The 25,290-nt window shown below is 37.4% G+C and overlaps 1 protein-coding gene across 6 annotated transcripts in view; it reads left to right on the forward strand.

Annotated features, from left to right (window-relative positions):
• The first annotated feature begins 257 nt into the window (after positions 1-257).
• The window catches only part of CEP295 (centrosomal protein 295), a 48,224-nt gene continuing 23,191 nt past the window's right edge, over positions 258-25,290 (forward strand). For 5 of the 6 annotated variants that reach the window (XR_006885114.1, XR_006885115.1, XM_046638614.1 and 2 more), the window contains exons 1-12: positions 258-388; positions 4,517-4,650; positions 5,457-5,657; positions 6,545-6,669; positions 7,385-7,478; positions 9,924-10,019; positions 12,853-12,993; positions 15,662-15,845; positions 16,066-16,233; positions 21,182-21,403; positions 24,460-24,552; positions 24,706-24,809. Coding sequence is in view for 4 of the 6 variants with exons in the window: in XM_046638614.1 (XP_046494570.1) it covers positions 4,543-4,650; positions 5,457-5,657; positions 6,545-6,669; positions 7,385-7,478; positions 9,924-10,019; positions 12,853-12,993; positions 15,662-15,845; positions 16,066-16,233; positions 21,182-21,403; positions 24,460-24,552; positions 24,706-24,809 (1,536 nt within the window). In the remaining 2 variants the exon portion in view is untranslated. Of the gene's footprint in view, positions 389-4,516; positions 4,651-5,456; positions 5,658-6,544; positions 6,670-7,384; positions 7,479-9,923; positions 10,020-12,852; positions 12,994-15,661; positions 15,846-16,065; positions 16,234-21,181; positions 21,404-24,459; positions 24,553-24,705; positions 24,810-25,290 lie in introns of those variants that run through there. The other variant, XM_046638618.1, reaches the window with a different exon arrangement.

The raw sequence follows: 25,290 nt of genomic DNA on the forward strand, positions 1-25,290 counted from the left end.
CACGGCTCTGGGCAAATACCTTCCTCTTCCCGTCTCTCTGTCTCCTGATCTGTAAAATGAGCACATTGAGACAGAAGACGTAAAACTTCAACGCCGCAGCAAGGATGAGAAATAATGGGGCCCTACGTAGGTGCTCGCAGGTGCGCGTGCGCGGGGAGCCGGCTCCTCTGGTGCTGCCGTCCCGGCGGCCTCCGGGGAGGCCGGACCAGGCGGATTCCCGCGGTTTGGCCCCGCCATTGGCGGGCGGTTTGAATGACGGAAGTGACGGCGGCTCCGCGATGGCCGCCCCGCAGGCGCACAAACGGCTGTCGGGAAGAGGATCGGCGGCGGTCGCCGTGGCCTTCTCTGGCTGAGCTGCGGGTCCTGACTGCAGGCTCCAGGTTCTCCGGTGAGGGACGGACGCGCCGTGCAACCCGCGGTCCCGGCCGTGCGCCACTCCCTGAGGCCCGGGAGACGGGAGTGTGCTCCGAGGAAGGGGATGCCGCGAAGGCCTCGCGGGCCTCGGCAGGCCGGGTGGGCTGGAGGCTGTAAGGGGCGTCGGGGCGGGAGGGGCGTCCCGACCCAGACCCGCACGCTTCGGGCGAGAGTCTGCTCCCGGGCCTTTGGCGCGTGTGGCTCTGCGCGCCCTTGGGGTCGGCTCGCGCGGGGCGCCCAGCTTGCAGGACAGGGTGGCCGGGAGGGCCTCCGCGGGTGCTGCTGCAGTCGCTTCTCGGTGCGTCCTGCCCACCCTTCCGCCGGGTCACTCGCGGACGTGGCCTGACATCTAGTAGCCCTTTAAGGCTGCCTGGAATCGTTTCCTGCAGAGCGCATGCTCTCTTCTGGGGTCTCTCTCTTGTAGTTTCTCAAGTATTAAGTCCTGCCACAAACTGAGCTTTGAAAATAATGGGGAACGTTTGGGTCTTTAATACTTAGAAGGTATTAATTAGAAGGTAGAAGTTTTACATTCATTAAGTCACATAATCATCAGAAAAACCTGTTGGGGTAGATATTATTATTCCCATTATATAGTTTAAGAAAACGAGAGCCAGTGTCTCCCTGCCATAAGTGGCATTGTTGGGTCTTGAACCTACATCTAAGTCCAGTATTAATTTTGTGGTTACAGTGTGCCAGGTGCCATTTAATCCTCAGGACAAAATCTTGTAAGATAAGTAGTATCATCTCTGTTTTTGAATAGTAATTATACCTAGAATTTAAAAATCCACATTGATACGAATAAATAACACATAAATGAGGGAGCAAGGGAAACTCTTCCTTACAGTACAAGTCCAAGTGTAGAAGGAATGATGGAAATAGAAAATACCTTTTGATAAATGCCGCAGTAGTTGTTTTAGACAACATTCATCAATGGATACTAAACTTAGTGGGCAAAAGTATGATGAGGAGCATGATATTTATATAGCCTCAACTCTCTCTCCACCAGATACTTAGAAAGAAAAAGTAGTAACTACAGTGCAGAAACCTGGTAAGACACCACCTTAACCAAGTGATCCAAATTCATATCACCGGTAGTAAGACGTGTTACCGTGATGTACCTCCTGATGTGATGTATTGAGAAGGTACATCACTTCTGTGGTGTCCTTGCCAAAAATGCATAACCACAGTGTAACTACAAGAAGAGATTAAATGAATCCAAATTGAGGAACATTCTGCAAAATATATGGCCAGTATTTTTCAAAAATGTCAAGAGCTTGAAAAGAGTGACTGAGGAACTATCTCAGATTAGAGTCCAAGGAGAGATGACAACCTCGCCAGCAGCCATTAGAGTGTAATTCACAGACCCTCAGCACCTGTAGCCTGAAGCCCATTTACGTAGTTGCTTCCCTTGGGCTGCTCCTAGCCAGTTGACTGCCTAGCAGCCCTGTTGCTGAGAAACAAGGGATTTTGGCTTAAGGACTTCCCAGAGGTCTTGCTGAGCCTGCCTTAAACTGCATGGCAGTCTAGGAGCATTCACCCAACTTTCCCTCCCTCCTTCATTCAGTGTCAGATTTTCCTGGAAGTCTGTGCTCCCAGCTTTTACCAACTCCCTCCCCATTTTCCCTCACAACAGGCATTTGCCCTGATAAAATCTTTGTGGGTTTAATCCCGTCTTGGCATCTGCTTCTTGGAGGACCCAGAGTAACACAACAATCAAACATAATGTGTTGTCTTTGGGTTGGGTCCTGGTCCAGAAAATGGACATTAGTGGGATAATTGGCAAAATTTGAATAAAGTCTGTAGATTAGTTAAAAGTATTGTGCTAGTGTTGTTTTCCTGGTTTTGATCATTGTACTGTGGTTGACATTTAGAGAAGGTAGGGAAAGAGTATGTGGGAATGCTAAGTCTGAAATTACTTCCAAATAAGTTAAAATTAAGAAAATTATATGCAAGAAGAAAGTTATTCTATCACATTTTGGGAGGTAAAAATAACCAATGTATGTATATTTTCCTGTAATCGTCTAGCCAATGAGATGATGGATACTCAAAACAATCTGAAAAAATAGTTTTTTATTTTCTTATTGAGATATAACACAGAATAAAATACACAAATCTAAATGTGCCATTTGAGGAATTTTTACATATATATGCACCTGTGTGACCATCACACAGATCAAAATAGAGAAGTTTCCCAGCACCCCTGCAGGCTCCTTTGTGTCCCCTCCAAGTCAGTGACCTCCAGACACGTGACGTCTGTTTTAACCTCTCTCATCATGGATTGGTCTTGCTTGTTTTTGAACTTAATGTAAACGGAATTTTACAGTGTGTTGTCTTTTTTTCTTTTTGCCTTGATACTTGATCTATGAGATTTATCGGGAATTAGTCTAATAGTTTGAATATGAGTGAATTTTCAAAGACCTTCAGATGAATTCATGAAGACATACTGTGAAGACTAAATTTAATCTTGCTCATTTTTCTTCTTTGTTCAGTTCTTCTCTGTTCGTCACTCCCTCTTGCAAAAAGTACCAGCTTAAACAAAATTTTCCTCAATGCACATTTTAGCATGTCAGGTTAGGAGCCATGTGGAATAAGGAAACCAGATTCTTCCCTTGGCTCTGCCAATAGATATTGTCACTTAGGACAGGATCTTCAACCCAAGAGGCTTTTGTTTCTTCGTGTATAAAATGAGGGAAACAATTGGCACTTTCCCTCGTATTACCAAGCGTTGTATCAGATGAGCGAGATGCATTGGAAAAGATTTTCAAATGCAAACAGTTACTCCTTTTTGGGTCAGCGTCCTATTAAAAATATTAACAATGATTGTGTATACCTGTGTAGTACTTTGCATGAATTAACTTACTGAGTGAGTCATTCTTTGAGTCCACACACTTACTAAAGTACCTGTTTATGTGCAAGGCACTGTTTTTAGGCTGTGGGCATAAAACTGTGAGTAAGACCATTCTTGCCCTCATGGAGCTTACGTTTTGATGGAAAATTCACTCAGAAAGTATTAGTGTCTATTAGTTAACCTTGAATTCTCCTAGCCTTTATTGTGATTGCACCTGAGTGAAAACAGTATCCATCCATAGTATGTGAAATATTGTCTGGTAGTTGTTATTTATTAAATGAATTTGAACATTAAAATGAAATAAAACTATATAGCCTCTATCCTTCAGTTGTTAGGAGTCTAACTAGAAAGGGCAAACTAGAGGAGGGTAATACAACACAACATTAGATTAGTCCCCATACGAATGGAAAGATAATAATGTTTTATAGGTGGGTAAGTGGGGAATGAAGGCTTGGGCGAGCAGAGCAAGAATTGCTAGGGGACAGCTTTGTGAAGTAGTGGGGCTTAAGCTAGCTTCAGAAAGACCTAAGAACTGTATCCATGTTAGAATCTGGGGAGGAGAGTGAGAACACTTGAGTATAAACAGTAGCACTAGAGGAACAGATCTTGGAATCTAAACGGTTGGCTCATCCAAACGTCAGAATTGTTCTTAAAGAAATTTTTTAAATGGTCATTCATTTAAAAATCAATCACACCACTGTAATTATTGAAGAATTGTTGCGGGGTTGATGTGATTCCATACAGTACAATGACACGTGGTGATTAAGTTCTGTATGACAGACTAGGAGTGGAATCTAGAGACCAACAGCTCTTGAAATTACAGCAGTCTTGCTGGTTATAAACAAGTTATCAAAGTTATGAAGGGTTAAATTGTAATTGTGAAAACATTCATTCTATGCTAACACATCTTTTTAAGTCTCTGCTTTTTTACGTTTAAGCTCGGTAAACTCTGGAAATCCCAATCAGGAGTAAGTCAGGTCCCAGATAGTCTAGGTAAACAATAATCTGCTGAAGATAGGGACAGACTTCTTCAAGTAGTGCTGATTTACCCTCCTCTTAACCCCTTCCCACCAATCTGAGAACCGCTGATGTAAGTGCTGAATTAATAATTGCTATTTGTAAATAAGTTGAACTTTGTTTACTCAAATTATTTTATTTGCATGTATACAGCCTTTTAAATGTCAAAGTATTAATATGTATTTTAAAAATTATTCTTTTCTACCCTAATAGACATTCTTCTTTTTTAAAATTCAGAACCTTTGTATTTAAAGTACACAGAAATGAAAAGAAAGGTAGCGAGTGCTGGCAGGCTGAGATTGAGTCCCAATGAAGAAGCCTTCATTTTAAAGGAAGATTATGAAAGAAGACGAAAACTAAGATTGCTACAGGTAAGATTTATTTGGAACAAAGTTTCAAGTTCTTTGTCTTCTCCAAATTATTAGTATTTTTTACATTAGAATGTTCTAAATAAAATGTTCCTTTTCTGGCTGTACACGAGCCCTGGTTCGGCTCCTGCATATAAACTGGTTTGGGGACATTTGAAAAATAGGCTGAAATGTTAAATAGATTGAAGGAGAGTTTGAGGATAGGGATTATTTGACTCAATAATTATTGGGAAATGGTTCTTTAAATATTTTTTAAAATCATGCGTTACTGATGAAGATTAGAGCAGGAAGATTAGAATGACTTTGAAGGAGACCTACTGGAAAGATTATTAGCTGCTGAAACAAATTTATTAAGAAGTTGTAGATTATTCTTTTTAAGTAAGATGGTTAAGTCTTTGTGAAGCGTGTTTTTGGTGCCATTCTGTCTAGAATTGGTGACGATGGACCACAGATACGGAGTTTTCATCTAGCTCTGTCTGTACTCATCTGGGCTGTAAATTTTGTTGAATCATGCTTACCATTTTAGCCTCTTCATGGGTTATTAGAATGATAATGGCAGTCCCATAAGGGCTTTGCTGGTGGTGTATATTAGCTAATCCATGAGGGAACTTTAGAACTAGTATTGAGATTTTAATTTTTTCTCTATCCCTTGGATTTTCTGCTTTACATAGCTCTTATCTAATTTGTGGATTTTGAGGAGAATTGATAGACCTAAAGAGAATTCATTTAAGTTCCTGTTTACAAATGGCTCTTCAAAAAAGTTGAATTAAGATCCTTTTCTTATAATCTGTTAAATATTCATTCTTTAGGTTCGAGAACAAGAAAGAGGTATTGCTTTACAGATAAGAGAAGATATAAAACAGAGGAGAAATCAGCAATTCACTCGTTTGGCAGAGGAGCTAAGGACAGAATGGGAAGAATCACAAACTCAGAAAATAAAGAACTTGGAAAAACTATATTTGGCAAGTTTGAGAACTATGGGAGAGGGACATCAACAAGCCAAAGAAAATGTGAGTGAGCACTTATTTGACTACCTGTCTGTGCCAGTTATATTGGTTAAAAGTAAATTTAGTTGTTAAATACTTGTCTGATAAAAATGTTTTCATGTATAGAATTTGTTTTGGGCAGCCTGAACTAATTTGTGAATTTAATATATTTTAAGAATGCTGCTAGGTTCGTTTCCCAGTAAGAGTCACGTCAAGTGAAATCTATCTTCCTACGACGTTTAAATTAGCGTTATTCCCAGCCAGTCCTTAACTAGCTGGGTAAATAAAATAGTAACCTTTGGATTCAGGAGTTGTTTATTTCTAGCACTTTGGACAGATTCACTGGGGTAAATTCAGATTTCCCATGTCATTATTATTCTTCATACCTCCAAAACATGTATAGCTTAATGTATATACACTTGGATTTCATTCAGACAGTAAAAATCCTTTGATGACTTTCAGGAAGATGAAGTAGACGTGAACTCAGTGTTTAAGATTGCTCCCTGACCTTGCTTTGTTGTTTATTGTGATTCATGATTGGAAAATACTAGATTGCAGTCCCAGAGAGAGTTGCACAAAATAAGCGAGCTGGTTCTAAAGAAGGCAGGTCGTTGATATCAAACTACTAGCAAGGAAAAGAAAGATCTTTAAAGAATATAGAAGTCAAATATATTCCTTGGTCCCTAGTTTAGTCTGTGTTTTTGGGGATAGCCTTTAGGTCTGTCATCAGATTGTGGTGCTGTATTTATGCCGTGATTAACTTTGTGCTTTAGTGCAGTGTCTCCCCAGACCTCAGTCATTTGAATACCACCTTCATGGTTTTTGCCCTGACTGAGGAGCCACCCGTATTATTTTATGTTTGGCATTTAATCTTGTTTAACATGACATTTTAAGTAATATATGTATTTTAGGAACCTGATTTGAATGCTCTGGCACAGCGGGCAGCAGAAAGAAAAAGAAAAGCAGAAATGAGGCATAAAGAGGCCCTGAAAGTACAGAAAAATCAAAAAGAAATATTAATGAAACAAAAAACCTGGTAAAGTAGTAATGATTTTTACGACATTCTCCACTGAAACTGATATGGCTGGAAGGCAAGGGTACATTGGATGCTGTTTAAGCAGATATTAAGTAAAAAGCATATGGTATAACTATTGCGTTTGTTAAACTTGGTTTAAAAATAATGCAGTGGGGGAGTGTTTGCTTAGTGAACATAGTAACAAAACGAGCTTTCTCTTCTAGTCCGGCTTCTGCAGTGATTACTTCATCTCTGTAGAAATGTACCGCTAGTTCAGAATACATGTCAGCCAAAATCTTTCTACATCTGATGTAAAAAAAGAAAATGAGTGTGATAAGAACATTAAAAGAGGGTGGACGTCATTAGTGAGTATTTCTGTATGTTGTAAAAATGAAGGTGCCTGTTACTAGTCACCAGTGGTCATTTTATACAGTGGGCCATCTTTATCAACATTTCTAGTTTTTTTCCGCTAAACAGTTCTAAACTGAGGAACATTGGATCTTTGTTGGGTCAGTCCCCACTGTAGAACGTCATGTCTTTAGATACACCTCTTTCACTTGGTAAACATTTTCTTGTTTGTCCACTGGGTATAGACTCTTTATTAAACAGCATAGTGATCCTGTGGGATCAGACTGGAGGATTCCTTGAGATCCTATGGCTTTCATATTTTTAACCATAAGGGTTGTACTGTAGTATTAATTAAGAGATTAATTTATGACATCTTTTGTTTTTTAAGGCATATAAAAGCTCGAAAGGAAGCACTGCTTGTGGAAAAAGAGAGATCTGCCAAAATTACGAGTCTGCCACCTCCTCCTCCAACTCTTTTTGAGGTGAATTACTTGCACTGTTGAGAAGAACTAGGTTATAATAATTCTTCTTTACCATTAAAATTCAGTGAGGTCATATAACAGTATTTTAATTTTAAGTTTAATGTTTAAACTTTATTGTTATTTGTACAAGTAACACATTGAGCTACTTAAAACTTATTTATAAATAATAATAATAGGTGTCATTTTACCTGTGAATACTTTAGTATGTATCTCTGATGTATAAGGACTTTTTTTCTTTCTTTTTTTTTTTGTTTGTTTGCTGAGGAAGATTTGCCCTGAGCTAACATCTGTGCCAATCCTCCTCTTTTTGCTGAGGAATACTGGCCCTGAGCTAACATCTGTGCCCATCTTCCTCTACTTTATATGTGGGACGCCTACCACAGCATGGCTTGCCAAGCAGTGCCATGTCCACATCCGGGATCTGAACAGGTGAATCCTGGGCCGCCAAAGCAGAATGTGCTTGCTTAACCGCTGCACCACGGAGCTGGCCCCTATCCTCTTCTATTTTGTATGTGGGTCTCCATCACAGCATGGTCCCTGACAAGTGGTGTAGGTCCACTCCTGGGAACTGAACTTGGGCCACCTAAGCAGAGTGTGCCAAACCTAACTACTAGGCCATGGGGCTGGCCCCAAGGACTTTTTTTTAAGCACAATAGTAAGATTGTTTCCAATATCATCTAATACCCAATCTGTTCAGTTTTCCCCAGTTGTCTTAAAAAATTTTTTGTTTGAAAAACTATAATGTTTTTGATTTTTTAAAAACTACCAATAGTTTGGTTGGTTTTTTTGATGCCCTTTATTTATTGGAAAAAACCCTAGATTATTTGCCCTGTAGACTTTCCCACATTCAGAATTTGGCCATTGTAAATAGTTACCATTTTACAGATAAAGAAATTAGGTTCAGATAAGTTAATAAATTTACACAAGATTACATAGCGCTGAGAGGGGTTTATTTCTTTATGGGAGTAAAATGTGTGCTTTCATGATTTGGAGCTTATTTCTGAAAAGAACAATTTATTAAGTAAAGTGGAAATTAATTTTAAGAAGTATTTTGTTCTCTGTTGTTACTGAAATGGTTATTTGGATAATTATCAAAATTGCATAGTTATTTTTATCTAAAAAGTTAAGTAGAAATAAAAAACTTATATAGGGATGTCTAGTTAGTTGTATACACAAGTATATTTTATGTTTATTTGGTCAGCGTAAGTACCAGATGTTCGCCTCTTAAGCCTGTCATTTTGTCAGCCTTCCCGCTTTTAGATTGAGCCATCTGCTGTGTAATATTTGATCCAACATGATTCAAATGGCAGAGTCAGATCTCAGTCACTCCCTTAGTACCGTGTTAAAAGGCAGGCAGTTTTTTTATCCATGGTGTCTTTTGATTACCTTTGTCTTAATTCCTAATGTTTATAACAAGCCAAGGTCAAAAATTTATAAAACGAGCAAAACATTGCGTAAGTGATTCAGCAAATATGAATTGTATGTAAATGTGTGGTTATACTTTTTTCCTCAACTTTTTATTAGGAAAAATTTCAAAATACAGAGAAGTTGAGTCCAGTGAATGTTTGCATTGTGTATAAATTTCAAATAGTTATGTGTATATATGTATACATTTGTATGTAAGCTGTAGAGATGACATTTCACCCTAATACTTTAGCATGCTCCTTGTGAGAATAAAGACGTTCTCTTATGCAACCAAAATAAGACACCAAGAATATTAACATTAATTCCTTAATACCTTTTAATATACAATCCATAATCAAAATTCTTCATCTATCCCTAAAATTGTCTTACAGCTTTTTTTCTTTTTTTCAACCGGGATCCACTCAAGATTCACACGTTGCTTCTACTTGTTTTGTCTCTTCAATCTCTCTTAATGTAGAACATTATTTCCCCCAACTCTACCCGACTTTTCTGTTTGAGACTCTTTGAAGATGCTAGACTAGTTTCTCATATTCTGTATTTATCTCATTTGGTTGCTCTGGTGACTATAAGAGATCTCCATCGTGAAGATACATTTTTCTCTTTTTAATTACCAAGTAATCTGGGAGATGATACTTTGGCACCAGTTAGGTGTCTGTCATCCTTCTACATTTGTTCATTGGCCTATTTCTGTTTGAGAAAAGAACTTTCTCTTATCAGTGGGCACGAATAACTGTAACCAAATGTTCAAACTTAGTAATAGGGGAGCAACTTGCCATTATGTGCCACCTGATGTTAATCAGTAAATTGTACAGCATCAGTTATTTAGTATTCTTTCCTAAATACAATCTAGCTTTTAAATCTAAATGCCAGTTTACTGGAAATACAGTTCATGATCCCATGTGAAAAAAACGAATAAGGATAACTGGGTAAAATACAATTATTTTTTTGCTTTGGGTCCAGCTTTAAGTGGAAATTAATGCTTTTAGCTTAACACTCTATTTTCTGTGTTCCATTTTTCAGAACATTAAAGTAAAGAGCATTTCTGATGTGAAGACCAGTAGTTCTACCTACCATCATCTTTTCAATTTTGTGAATAGAGAGATGGACACAGAGCAGGTGATTGACTTACTGTTTGTTCATGACCCTCACTGTTATTTCTCTGTCCATTGAATTGAGTTATTTCTTGATTCTAGGTGTGTTGTTCTCAGATGTCAAAATTTGAACAACTCTACTAACCATCTTTGGGTAATAGTGATAAAAAAAATCTTTTAAATATGTTTTGAATTATCATGTGATGTTTAATATGAATGAAAGGAGTTGGCTGTTTAAATGGTTATGTTTTAAAATAGCTGACTTAAACTTTTTGTTATAAAATACTACATGCTTTTTGTGAAAACTTTGGATCTCTGCACATCAGCATAAACTATAGGAAAAATACCTGATTCCATCACCAAAAGTAATGTGGTTAATACATTAATGAATTCATTATTGTCTTTCTATATAAACATGTGCACACACTTTTCAAAAACATGATTTTTAATAGACACTTAAGATTTCATCATAGCATTTATTTAACCAATCTCAATTCATTTTTTTTTGCTTGTCTAAATAATGCAAACATAATAATTGTGTACATTTCTATCTATAACTGTGTAAGTTTAGAATAGATTCCTAGAAGAGAAATTATTGATTCCAAACTGTATAAGATTTTATACAGATCATTAAATTGCCTTTTAAAAAGCATCAGCAACATGAGAAAGGCATCTTATCATACCCTTGTCTGTATAGAATATTATGGTTTAAAAATTATTGCCAATCTTGGGGCCGGCCCAGTGGCATAGCAGTTAAGTTCACATGTTCTGCTTCTCGGTGGCCTGGGGTTCACCGGTTTGGATCCCGGGTGCGGACATGGCACCGCTTGGCAAAAGGCATGCTGTGGTAGGCGTCCCACGTATAAAGTATAGGAAGATGGGCATGGATGTTAGCTCAGGGCCAGTCTTCCTCAGCAACAAGAGGAGGATTGGCAGTAGTTAGCTCAGGACTAATCTTCCTCAAAAAAAAAATTATTGCCAGTCTTAAGAGTGACAAATGATATCTCCTTGTTATTATAATTGCTGTTTCTTTGTAACAATGAGTTGTAATTTTTTTCATGTTGGATATATCTGGCTAGTAGGAAAATAAACTTCTTCAGTGTAGCATTCATGTGAGTTTAGAATGCAACAAATACACATTTTGATTGACTGCTTAATAGCAGGTGTTAAAATAGATGTGTGGTCAAGCCCTCAGATGAATATCATCATCATAGAATTAACTTGTAAAAAACAAGAATAATCTTGAGATTCATTTAAAATTGTAAATTATTATTACGACTTCAATATGATTAAAATACAGGAACAATAACTTCAGTCTGTTGCTAACTTGCTCTTGTGGTTACTACACTGCATTTTTGCAGTAATAAATAGATGTTTATTTCCACCTAAGATTGATGAAGAGACTTTTTTTTGCCTAGCACTAGTATAGGGTTCCACTGATGGTGTTACAGTAAGTTATTAAACTTTCCTTTTTGATAGTAACTAAAAGACCAACCTCCTCTTCAACTTCAAGATTGGATCAGTGGTTATAATGCGGTTTTATAAAACCTGTCCCACAAACTATAGCATTCTAATATTTTCTTTTATTTATTTTGTCACTCCATCACTTATGGAAAAATCTGTCCTTAAACTTTTGGTTTAAAATGTGACAATGGAGCAATGTGATTGGTTTTCCAGATAACAAAATTACCTCTGAATTTTTATCTGCATCTAGGCTTGTATCACATGTACAGTAATTTAGCATCTTTCCTGGAGTACAACGATAGGATCTTTACAGCAGGTATCATGTGAAAAATACTTGCACTCTTGGCATTTATGTTTGGTTATTATTCAGCAGCTTTCTGCAAATAAACTACTTTCATTCTTCAGTCAGCCTTTTTAACGTGTGACAGCTGCTATCCTGTTTTCTTTGAATATACTGATAAAGTAGTTCTAAAATCTCTTATATGTCATAAATTTTGTCTTTGGCTGAAAGAATGATGAAAGTGGCTGGCTATATTCCTACTTAGAACCAGTTATTCTCTGGCTTCTCAAAATTATGTTTTGTGACATTTACTTTCTATACATACAACTTAAAAAAACATCATATGCTTGAAATTCCTAAATTACTCATGGCCTTCATTGTGTTTGTTCCTTTGTCAATGACAGTTGCCTAACACTTACTACAAATGGATTTTTCATCCTGGAAATATTTTTCCAGTCAGATCCACTGTATCATTTGCTGTGAAACCCAGAAATGTCGGCAGACAAGTAAAGCAGAAACTATTTAATTCATCAAATTACTCTGCTATTGTGCTTAAAAAGATTTCTGTCCAAATATCTGATGCAAATAAAGATGCAAAAGTAGCATATTTAATAATATCACATTGTTACGTGCATTGCAGGTTAATACATGGATTATGCACAAGTTCTAGGAAGTAGATGTTCTGATGATTTGGCCTTCCTGAGGCTGAAGCCAAGCATCAGATGTTGGCTGAAAACCAAAGATAAATCTTAGTGCTTCCCCTCAATGACTTTTGTGACCTTTGGGTTTGTGGTTTCTTCACTACAAGCTTTGTCAGTGTTTACCTTTCAACATTGCCGTTTTAATGGAATTTCTTTACTTAACAAAAAACGATGGAGGAATGTGTGTGAGTATAGCGTAATCTGGTTTAAAATGAACTTGTAAAACTTTACACTAAGAATTTGATTTTTTTTTTCATGGATACATTCTGTTTATAATTGTGGGCATTTAAAAATATCTCTTCTTTTTGTTTAATTTTACATAAGAAGAAAAACCCAATTTTATAGTTGTTTTATTTTTTAGTTATCACTTTGTTTCACACTTCTAAACTGTGTAAAATGTTATTGATTGCTAGCCAGATCCTCATTTGGCTGCTGAAGAAGAAGCTAAAAGATCAGAAGAACTGCAAAAACAAGCAGCGCAGGAGAGAATGCAGCAGTGTGAAAAAGCACATGTTCGGGGTTTCCAAGCAATGAAAAGGATCCGTTTGGCTCAGGTAAGAATTAAGTTCTGGCTTGACCCCTTCTGATAGCCCCACCCACAGCAGAACTGGATTAGTGAATGGGCTCAAAGGACAGAGGTGTGAAGAATGTGAAAACAGAGTCTGAGTCCTAGGATTTCAAGTTTCCTAACATTCTCTTACCTCCTGATTTAAATTCAGGTTGGGTGAAGCTATTCTCACTTAGAGTATACTGCTGTTCTAAAATTTTTACTGACAATGAATTTATTAAAAGTGTAATATTTTAATCAGTTCAAAAATAGCCTGAGAAGAAATTAATCACTTTTCCACTTTAAGTATTTGAATTGCATTTGTGCCTTGCAAATTTTAGGATTCAATTCATTAAATATTTATTAAGCAAAATACTTGTCGGTTTTGCAGAGTGTTGATTCAGAGGTAGAATTAATCCTTGCTGTCAAGGAGCCTTGAAAAAGTGACTGTGGTAGAGCTGCAAAATATGTATAATGAAACCTCGCTTTCTGGTGTTAGCTTCAGTTCTGTTGTGCTTATTGTTTAGTGGTTGTTTATTTTTGAAACATACCGTGGTATGTAATTTATCTCTTTAGAAGTCTGATTTTATTTTCTGAACTTGGCTAATGCATTTGGATGTTTTAAATGCTGCTCTGAGGAATGAGTTTTTAAGTACTTCTTTGTGAATTAAGTGCCTATTTGGTACAGGTCATTTGTGTAGTTTTAACTGAATTATGACCTTGTCCCTTAAATTTTTAGCTTTTGTAAACTGGGAGTAAATTGTGACTAAAATAACTGAATGTCCAAATTATTGCCACTAATTCTCATCTGAGGCTTAAACCTATAGAAAAAAACACATAAAAAGCATTGTAAACTGAACACATTCTTCTATAAGTCATTAGTGTTTAGTGGTTAAGAAAGTGGACTCCACAGTCTGCCTGGATTTTCTTTCCTTCTTCACTGTTTAGCTGTTTGATCTCAGGCAAGCTACCTGACCTCTCTGAGCTCTGTTTCATCAGGATTAAATGAGTTTAGTAAAGCCCCTAGAACTATGCCTTGAATTTCATAAGCTCACAGTAAGTGTCAGTGGTGGTAGTAGTTGCTACTGTAAATAATTCAAGTAGAATAATATTCAACAGTTTCTGAGTCAGAAATAGTATACTTATTCAAATAACTTTGAAGTTAATTTAATGAGATGATTTAAATTGTAAGATAAATGAAATGAATCCATTCATAATTTTCAGGGCAAGGCAAAAGAAAATTCATCTCCAAATGGCATAATTAGAACTTCACATAAGAATAAGTCGTGTGTGTATGTTATCACTTAACAAACACTTTGTTATACAGGCTTTCCACCTTTCTGTAGCCTTAGTGTCTCTACTCAAGAATAATCATGAAAACAATGTAATTGGAGCCAGCCCTGATGACCTAGTGGTTAAAGTTCAATTGGAGCCAGCCCTGATGACCTAGTGGTTAAAGTTCAATTGGAGCCAGCCCTGATGACCTAGTGGTTAAAGTTCAATTGGAGCCAGCCCTGATGACCTAGTGGTTCACCTTCGGTACTCACTTCGTTAGTGGCCTGGGTTCATTTCCTGGTTTTAGAACCACACCCACCTGTCTGTCAGTTGCCATGCTGTGGCAGCGGCTCACATGGAAGAACTAACAACTAGGATATACAACCATCTACTGGGGCTTTGGGGAGGAGAAAACAAAAACAAACAAAAAAAACCCATGCACTCTCACTACTATTAGAGGATTCCTTTCCCCTATCTGAACCTTCTTGCTGCAGACCCCATTGTGCCCTGGGATCTTATTTCCTGCTAGTTTCTGTTGTAACTAGCATTTGGCCTCTACCTGCCTCTCTCCCTTTATCTTTTTTCCTTAACCAACCCTGCCCCCCATTCCCTACCTATAATGAACGGTGTACTCTTAGCATCCCATGCCTTCATCTGCAAACCTTTGTGCTGCTGTTGTTATTTCTTACTTGTACTCCTCCTCCACCCAGTTTTATCTGGCTAAATCCTTGTCCCAAGGGGATGGGAGGTCTTCCTTTATGCCCCCTCACTGTCTTCCACCGCCAAAATTCAGTTAGATAACCTCACTGATACGTTTGCTTAAACTTTCATATTAGCAAGACTTTTTGAGCTTCAAGATACACATACAGATCCCCTTTAATCATGGGGATTCCTAAGTGTGTGAAGTAACAAGAAATAGCGTCTGTTAAGCCACAGTCACTCTGGTTCTTGTTGCTTACCTGAGACTGGTATATGCTGCTGGCTATGTGGAAAACTGGCACAAAGTACACTGCAGGAGCCGTGGCAACTTATATAGAACATCACTTCATGAGTGTCCTAAGAAAGGAAAACTGTAACTGACAGATGCTTTTGAAGCTCTGTGGCCTAATCAGTACCACCGTGTTATAGTGCTTACTAACAATACTACTTACCTGTTTGTTGGTCTCTAGGCTAGGGGTCAGATTGTGTCTCTAGCATCTAGCATGGTATCTTTCATTCAGTAAATATTTTTTTTTTGAGTGAATAAATTAATATCTTTTTGTGGCGGAACAAATGACAGGGGAGGAAAGGAAACCCCAGGTCCTGTTTCTCATGATTTCTCCATTTTTCCCTCGCTGTTAATGTTACTATCCAAAGTTTGTGACTCAACTATTGTTAATTAATTCTCTTTATTCTTGAAGAATCAAGAGAAACTAATGAAAGAACTCAAACAGCTACAACAAGAGGACCTGGCTCGTAGGAGACAGACTGTAGCACGAATGCCACCACAGCTAGTTGAACTTCCATACAAACGCAGTGAGATGAAAGAAGATTGGCAGAGAGAGCTGGAGTTTGCCTTTGAAGACATGTACAATGCAGACAGGAGTAAGATATTCTTAATAAACTTTCAACAGTGCTTTTAAATATTTTGGTGGGAAAATAATATTTGTATTGATGAAGCAGTTTTTATTTTGAAATAAGTTCTCTCTTTGAAAGAGGCCCTCATATTTTAGACTTAGAAACTATGATGGTCTTTAAAATTTTATGCACAAGTTCTGTTTAGTCATTCTGGAATGGAAACATGTCTCTGTATTTCTTTATTGAGAAATGAAAGGAAACCTGATTTTGCACCTCGAACCGGAGCCTTTGCCCACTGTGACTGATCAGATCCAAGATGAAGAACTGGACCTTTCAATGGAACAAGAAAATTTAGGTGAAACTGAAAACCGTCCAGTGACAGAAGCTGAAGCACTATGTTCTAGTGAAGCAGATGGTAAAAACTCCTTCTGAGCTGAATGTTACAATATTTCTTAGAAAAAAGTGCTAATCATTTGCCAACAGTTAGGAAAGTCTCATCTGATTTAAGTACAAACAATGACTAATATTAAAGGGAGTGACGAAAGGAGGAAACAATATTTTCAGATTTCCATCATTAAAGATCCTTTTCACATACATAGAAAGAAAATTATTTTATTCATGTGTACATATAGTCTGAATATTTTCAGGTTATTTCATTTAGATGCTCAATTCTGAATTCATTTGAAAGGTCAGCAGTTTTTTCAGACTTGCATCAAATCACCGAAGAGATCCTGTGTGTTAATTACTGCCAGGCAGTTCATGTATAATGATGAATAGCACAAACTTAGATCTCTCTTCTAATCTTCTCTATCTCCACCATTCTGAACTCTTGCACTTGGCAGTCGCGTGGGTACTTAAAACTCAGTGTCTAACGATAAATTTATCATCATCTCTTGCTTTGTTCCACACCGTTCCGCCCTTCTTATCATCGCTCTGCACTGGATAGGTAGCTCTTTAGGATTCCAGCTTTATGTGGGTCTCCTATTAGACTCCTTGGGTGAGGGCTCTAGGCTCTATCCCTGCCTCCTATGCCCACGCTGCTGTCCAAACAAAGCGTAAGTTCACTGTGGTTTGTCATAAACTTCAGAAGATGGTTTCAGGGCTCACTTGCTTTCCAGAATTCCTGCTTAAATTTCATTTCTGGCCTCTGCAGAATCTTTTATTTTCTTACCAGATCAGCAATGCCTTTAAGAAAAGGTTTTACTATTTCATCCAGCTTTTTTAGTTTTTTCATTGAGAATATCACTCAGATCTAGTCTGTCAGAATTGCAAGTCTTGCCTTATCTAAAGAGACCTTTACTCTTCAGCTCCTGCTCATCCCATTTGGGATTGCTAGCTTGGTGTTGCCAGCTCTCTTGATTTTTCAAAAGAACCTAGGAATCTCATTGTTTTTAAAATCTTATTTTTAAATATTGCCAACTAATTTAGTTTATCTCTTTTTTTAAATTTTTTTATTTTCATTTGTGTTTATTCAGTTGTAGTGAGGTTGAAATATTTGTCTTTCTTTCACCTGGTCATATCCTGTGCCCATGTTTCTATTCATCCTTTCCTACTGATCTGTAAGAGCTCTTTATACACCAAGGATGTTAATTCTTTGTCTTTAATATGCATTGTAAATATTTTTCTCAGAATGCAGAAAAATGTGTTCTAAAAAATATTAAAATTTATATGGTTATTTTCCTCCTAAATTGGTCTGTTCCTCCACGAGATAGATGCAAAAAAAAAAAAAAAAAAATTAGGAATGTATTGTTCATTTGTGTGAGTTCTTTATATATTATGGAGATTAACCCCTTGTCAGATATATGATTTACAAATATTTTCTCCCAGTTGTTGAGTTGCCTCTTTGTATTGATCCTAGTTTCTTTTGCATTGCAGAAACTCTTTAGTCTGATGAATTCCTACTTGTTTATTTTTTCTTTTGTTTCCCTTTTCTAAGAGGACGTGGTATTTGAAAAGATCCTTTTTAGTTAGGTGTCAAAGAGTGCACTACCAATATTATCTTCCAGGAGTTTTATAGTTTCAGGACGTATCTTCAAGTCTTTGATCCATTTTGAGTTTATTTTTGTGTATGGTGTGAGACAGTGGTCTACCTTCATTCTTTGGCATGTGGCTGTCCAGTTTTCCCAGCACCATTTATTGAAGAGACTATCTTTTCTCCCATTGTATGTTCTTGGCACCTTTGTCGAAGATTAGCTGTCCGTAGATGTGTGGTTTTATTTCTGGGCTCTCAGTTCTGTTCCATTGATCTGTGTGCCTGTTTTTGTACCAGTAGCATGCCATTTTGTTCACTATGGCTTTGTAGTACATTTTGAAGTCAGGGATCGTGATTCCTCCAGCTTTGTTCTTTTTTCTCAGGATTGCCTTAGCAATTTGGGGTCTTTTATTGCCCCATATGAATTTTAGTATTCTTTGCTCTATTTCCGTGAAGAATGTCATTGAGATTCTGATAGGGATTGCATTGATTCTGTAGATTGCTTTGGGTAGTATGGACATTTTAACTGTTTATTCTTCCAATCCGTGAGCAAGGAATCTCCTTCCATTGCTTTAAGTCATTATCAGTTTCTCTCAGTAATGTCTTATGGTTTTCTTGGTATAAGTCCTTCATCTCCTTGGTTAAATTTATTCCTAGGTACTTTATTTTTTTAGTTGTGATTGCAAATGGAATTATATTTTTGACTTCTCTTTCTGTAAGTTCGTTGTTGGAGTTTAGAAAAGCAACTCATTTTTGTAAGTTGATTCTGTACCCTGCGACTTTACTGTAGTTGTTAATTAATTATTTCTATTAGTTTTCCAATGGATTTTTTGAGGTTTTCTATCTATAAGATCATGTCATCTGCAGACAGCGAGAGTTTCACTTCTTCACTCCCTATTTGGATTCCTTTTATTCTTTTCTCTTGCCTAATTGCTCTGGCCAAAACCTCCAGTACTATGTTGAATAAGAGTGGTGATAGTGGGCATCCTTTTCTTGTTCCTGTTCTCAGGGGGATGGTGCTCAGTTTTTGCCCATTGAGTATCATGTGGCCGTGAGTTTGTCATATATGGCCTTTATTATGTTGAGGTAGTTTCCTTCTATCCCCATTTTCTTAAGAGTTTTTATCATAAATGGCTGTTGGATCTTGTCAAATGCTTTCTCTGCATCTATTGAGATGATCGTGTAGTTTTTATTCCTCAGTTTGTTGATGTGGTGTATCACGTTGATTGATTTGCGGATGTTGAACCATCCCTATGTCCCTGGTATGAATCCCACTTGATCATGATGTATGATCCTTTTGATGAATTGCTGAATTCAGGTTGCTGAAATTTTGTTGAGAATTTTTGCATCTATGTTCATCAGTGATATTGGCCTGTAGTTCTCCTTTTTTGTGCTGTCCTTGTCAGGCTTTGGTATCAGAGTGATGTTGGCCTCGTAGATTGTGTTAGGAAGTGTTCCATCCTCCCTAATTTTTTGGAATAGCTTGAAAAGGATAGATATTAAATCCTCTCTGAAAGTTTGGTAGAATTCCCCAGGAAAGCCATCTTGTCCAGGGGTTTTATTCTTTGGGATGCTCTTGATTGCTGTTTCGATCTCTTTCCTTGTGATTGGTCTATTCAGATTGTCTGTTTCATCTTGACTCAGCTTTGGGAGGTTGTAAGAATCTAAGAATTTATCCGTTTCCTCTAGGTCATCTATTTTGTTGGCATATAGTTTTTCATAGTATTCTCTTACAGTCCATTGTATTTCTGTAGAGTCTGTTGTTATATCTCCTCTTTCATTTCTGATTTTGTTTATCTGAGCTTTCTCTCTTTTTTTCTTTGTAAGTCTGGCTAGGGGTTTGTCAATTTTATTTATCTTCTCAACGAACCAGCTCTTTGTTTCATTGATCCTTTCTACTGCCTTTTTTGTTTCAATAGCATTTATTTCTGCTCTGATTTTTATTATTTCTGTCCTTCTGCTGACTTTGGGTTTTGTTCTTTTTCTAATTCAGTTAGGTGTAATTTGAGATTGCTCATTTATTTATTTTAAAAATCTCAAATATTGCCAACTAATTTAGTTTATTTCTTAAAAATGAGTGACTCACAGACTAATGGTGAGTGAAAGAAGCCAGGCAGAAAAGAATACCTGAGTGTAATTCCATATTTATATAAAGTTAAAGGGAAAATATATAATCTTGTCTCAAGGTTAGAATAGTGATTATCATTAGGGGTGTATTGACTGGGAAAGGATATGAAGGAGCCTTATAGGTGCTAGAAATGTTCCACATAATGATCTGGGTGGTATTACATGTATATGTAAAATTTGTTGAGCTGAAAAGTTAGGTTTTGTGCACTTTATTGTTTGTAAGTTATAATTCAGTTAGAAAGCTTAAAGAAAATTGTGGGTCAGACAGAACTGCAGTCTTCCAGTTTTCAACCTCTGTAGATTTCTTAAATTTTATTCCTCATTAAGCCAGGGAACTATATATTTGTGACACAGTTTTGTCCCCTTAGAGAATTGTTAGTAGTGTACTGAGTTTTGGTGTTATACCATTAGCCCATATGGAAGGATGTTTAAGGAAACAACTTAAGACTCTTTTTTTAAACTGTAGAGATCTCTTTTTTTTCTTTTTTTAAAGATTGGCACCTGCGCTAACATCTGTTGCCAATCTTTTTTTTCTTCTTCTTCTTCTCCCCAAAGCACCTCGGTACATAGTTGTATATTCTAGTTGTGAGTGCCTCTGGTTGTGCTATATGGGATGCCACCTCAGCATGACCTGATGAGTGGTGCCACGTCCATGCCAAGGATCCAAACCAGCGAGACCCTGGGCTGCCGAAGCAGAGCGCACAAACTTGACAACTCAGCCACGGGGCCAGCCCCTGTAGGGATCTCTTTATGATGATACGTGGGAGAAATTTTCCCCAGATACTACCGGAATAATTTGGGAGCACTTGATTTGCTTTTAAGGTTATAACTAGTAATGTTTTGCTCTGTAGCCTACTAGTAGAGCCATATTTGGGACCCTTCTCTAGAATAGAGTATCTTATGGTGCGTATTTTGAATGCTAGTCTTACCCACAAATTAATTAAGAGGTATGCATTCTGTCATCATTTAGCAAGCAAAATAAACATGCTTCTGATAAGTTTTTAAGCTTGAAATTTGTGTTGCATGCATATTGTAGGAAAATAGTTGAATTTCGGTGCCTTTATTTATATTTAACTTGAAAAAACTATTCCTGATTATAAAATTGTGATTGTGGTCAAATAGCATTATATATACTGTTAAATTAAAAATATTGAGGAAAATAAAGTGCTTTTGTTTTAACTAGTGGTCATAGTGATAACTAACTATAAAGATTGAATGACTTGATATGTCAGAGGTGCTGAATAATTTCTTTCTTTTCTTTTAGCGCCCTTGTCAATGAAGACTCACCAAGTCCCTTCAAAAATTCTTTTTAAAAAATTATTAAATAAGATCCGAAGCCAAAAATCTCTCTGGACGATTAGATCCATGTCTGAGGATGAAAGTGAAATGATTTCAACTATTAGTGAAACTGAGAGTAAAGCACCAATGGTTGAATCAGGAGCAACTGCTGGTGAAGAGGGAGCATTATCCTCGGGGCAGGAACAAGGTGGTTCTCTCCAGTAGTCTCATTTTGTAGTACATAACCCATTCTAAGTTCAAAAATGTGCTCATTCCTGAAAAATCAAAGAATAGAGATCAAAAGGAAGAAGGCATGTTAAAGTCCATAATGCTGCTACTTAGAGGCAGTAAATGTTGAAAAGCTTAGTGAATCTTCTTGCAGAGCACTTTCAATATAGTAGTAGTATTCATATATATTAATTCCAATGTAATTGTTGAATCAGAATTAACCAGTTCCCCATTGTTGAGATATTTAGACTGTTTCTAATTTTTCTTGTGCTACAATGAGCATCCTTTTAGCAAAATCTTCTTCTACATCTTTAATCATTTCCTTAGGAACACTCTTGAAAGAAGAGTTCCTGAATCAAAGGATCTGACACATTTTAACAGCTTTTGAGTGTATTATTGTATGTTTATTAAGAGTTTTATCTTCTGGATTTTTTAAAAATGTGATTGGATTTGTGTGGAAATGTTTTGCTACCAGGCTTCTGAAAGAAGTGACTTTATAGTCTGTATTTGGATTTTGGATTTTATCTTAAGTACAACAGGAAGTTGTCTGGAAATAATTTCTTCCCTTGACCTCTTGACCCCATCCTCTTTTGGTTTTCCTGCCTGGCTGGCTCCTCCTTCATGGTTTCCTTTGCTACTTATCCTTGTCTATACAACCGCTAGTCATTGCCCCCAGAGCTTATTCCTCAGATCTTTTTTCTTTGTATCAACACTCCCTAGTTGATCTCTGATGTTGTGACTTGACTTTACCATTACATACTGAGGATTTCCCAGTGTGTCTTTCTAGGCTTGGCCTCTCCTTTGAGCACCACTCATTTAAACATCTATTTGACATCTTCCTTGTATATCTAATTACATCTTAAACTTTTCCAAAACTAAACTCTTGATATCCCCTTGGACCCTACACCGTCTTTTCCTACAGTCTTCCACATTTCAATAAATGGTAGTAAAATTCTCTTGGTCAAGCGAAAAAGCTTGTCATTCTGGTTCCCCTGTTTTATATCCTACGTCCAAACCATCAGCAGATTGTGTTGATCCTACCCTCAAAACATATCCAAAGTTCAACCATTTCCCACCACCTACTATCCTAGTTTAAGCCATGTTCATTCTCTAGTGTAGATCTTGTAGTAGCCTCCTAACTGTCTTCAGTTTTTGCACCTCCTTGCTGTAGTCTATTCACAGAGTCATCTTGTTAAAACACACATCAGCTCATGTCATTCCTCTGGGGAAAGCCCTCCAACAACTATCCATTTCACTCAGTAAAAACCAAAGTGCTTGGAGTGGCATCAAAGCCTTCTATGGTCTGCACACACACCTCTACCCCCCCACTTCTCTCACCCTCACTCTCTTTCTGACTTCATTTTCTACCACAGCTCCCTTCCGAGCCACTGCACCCTAGGCGCTGGCTTCCTTCCTTGCTATTCCTCAAACACAGCAAACGTAACTCACATGGTCTTTGCAATTGCTGGTCTTTTTTGGCCGAAATGCTCTTGGATATTTCTCTGGCTCACTCTCACGTCCTTCAAACACTTGCGGAGATACCACTTTCTCAGTAAGACCTTCTCTGGCCACTCTAAAACGTCAAGCTGCTTTCCCTCTCCCCACTCCATCCCCTTCACTCCTTATCCCCTTTACCCTGCTTTTTCTCCATAGCTCTTATCAACATCCGAGACCCTAAATTTACTTTGTTGCTTATTTGCTTCTTGTCTTGACACCTACCCCTCTCTACCCTGCCTACCCTCCAATCCTGGAATATAACCTCATGAGGGTAGGAACTTGGTTTTGTTCCTTGCTTATACCAAGAGCCTAGACTAGTGTCTTGTACATGAAAGGTGCTCAGTTAATATTTGTTGAATTAATTGATTAGCTTAGAGCAAGAGAGGTAAGTTTGGAAGTCAGACATATATATGATGTTTAAAGCCATGGGCATGGAACACTCTTAGGGGAAAGAATTCAGTGAGGAGAGGGCTTAAGAGACCCTCTGAGGCCCAGCATTTATAAGATGGCTAGAGAAGGAGCAAACAGTAAAGGCAGCAAAAAGGAGCGGCCAGAGAAGTAGGAGAGAATGTGGTGTTGGAATTCAATAAAAGGGGTTCTTTCATCTTCAATTCATAACCAAGTTATTTTTAAAAAGCCCTGTATGAATGAGTCGGCTTTTCCTTGCCTCATCCTCTCCTTTGTCTGACATACTCCGTATACGTTGATCCTCTTTCAGTTCTTGAATGAGCCAAGTTTTTTTATCCTCGCTGGACTTAATACCTGCTGATCTGTCTGGAAGGTCTCCTGTGCATCCTCACATTCTTTACTTGGCTGATTCCTCCCTACCCTTAGGTGTCTGCTTAAATATCATTGCCTAAGAGACACCTCATCTGAGCCCCTTGTCTAATTCAGATTTCCCTGGAATACACTCTTGTATAACCCTTTATTTCTCTTTTATAGTACTTACTACAATTTCTCCTTCTGTAATTTTTTTCTAGGATAATTATATGATGTTTCTGTCCCCATTCCCCCTGTGAAACCTCCTGGAGGCCTTTTCTTTTTTACCTCGGTGTCCCCAGCATGCAGCACATTAAGTAGGTGCTGAATGAAAGAATGAATGAATGCATGCTTGATGCAGAGTTTCTGGCTACCCTGATATGATTGCTTTAACTTCCTTCTCTGGTTTCATAAATAAAAAAAATCCTAATATCTAAATATGTCAGAGATACATTTAAATTTCTTTAGCTTCTCTTTTTAAACTTTAGTGCCTTGCTTATTCTATTCCTTCTATGCTTTTCCAGTGTGTTTGAAGCTCTTGTGGGCATACCTTTTTAATCAATTGTCCTTCGTTTTTTCCTTCTTGTTCACAATTTTAGTCTTGTCTTATATTAGGCTTGGGTTTAATGGATAAAATATATGGACATCTGGAAGGTGACTGGATCCTGACTAAATAAGACATTCAGGTGGACCAAGATTGACTTGTTAATCTGAATGCAGATTTTTGTTATTTTGTTTAGATTTAACATTGATAATATGTTCATAATGTATCTATTACAGTTGTTGAAAGTGATTCGCTAACAGTTGACTCTGGACCACTTACTAGTGAAGATAAACCACTTTCCTGCCATATAGACTCTGAGAAGGAACAAGGTATTTCTTTTTCCGCACCCTCAAATTAAACTTGCCTGGCTCTTCATATCTTTTTCCTAATAAAATTGCGTGTAATAAATGAATAAAGGGCATTGTAGTGGTGTCAAAATTCTAAATTGTTGAAATTAATTTTTGTTTTATCATTTCTCTTAGAAATAAATGAGGCTCAGCCTGTCACAACTGTAGCTCAGAGTTCAGTTCTGCTTCATCCTCAAGAAGCGGCAGCCAGAATTAGAATGGCAGCAAGGCAGAAACAGGTAATTTGAAATTTTTCTTTTTAAAGGTTCTTTTCTACCCCTAGGTACTGTACTTTTGTGTTACCAGTGAGCTTTGTCTTAATGTCTGGCTGCTTCTGATACTATTTCTTCTACCTTGTCTTTCACATTCATCTGATAGAACGCACTTCATCTTCACTTGTAGTACTCGTTTGACCCTTACTGCATTCTGCTTTGTGATTTATACTTTTGTATGTATCTTATCTTCCCTATAAAATTTGTTGAGATTTTTAAGGCAGAGAGTATCTTTTTTAAAATTCAGTTTATCCTGCATAGTTTCTGGTACAATGCCTTATACATAATAAATGTGCAGTAAATATTTGTTGAATATCTATGTCCAGTGTGGTGGCTGCTAGTTGTATGGGCTGTTGAATACTTAATATATGGCTAATGCAACTGAGGAAGTGAATTTTACATTTTATTTAATATGAATTAAGTTTAATACTTGCATATAGCTACTGCC

Source organism: Equus quagga, chromosome 14 (genome assembly GCF_021613505.1).
Source record: "Equus quagga isolate Etosha38 chromosome 14, UCLA_HA_Equagga_1.0, whole genome shotgun sequence".
Taxonomy (NCBI): Eukaryota; Metazoa; Chordata; class Mammalia; order Perissodactyla; family Equidae; genus Equus; species Equus quagga.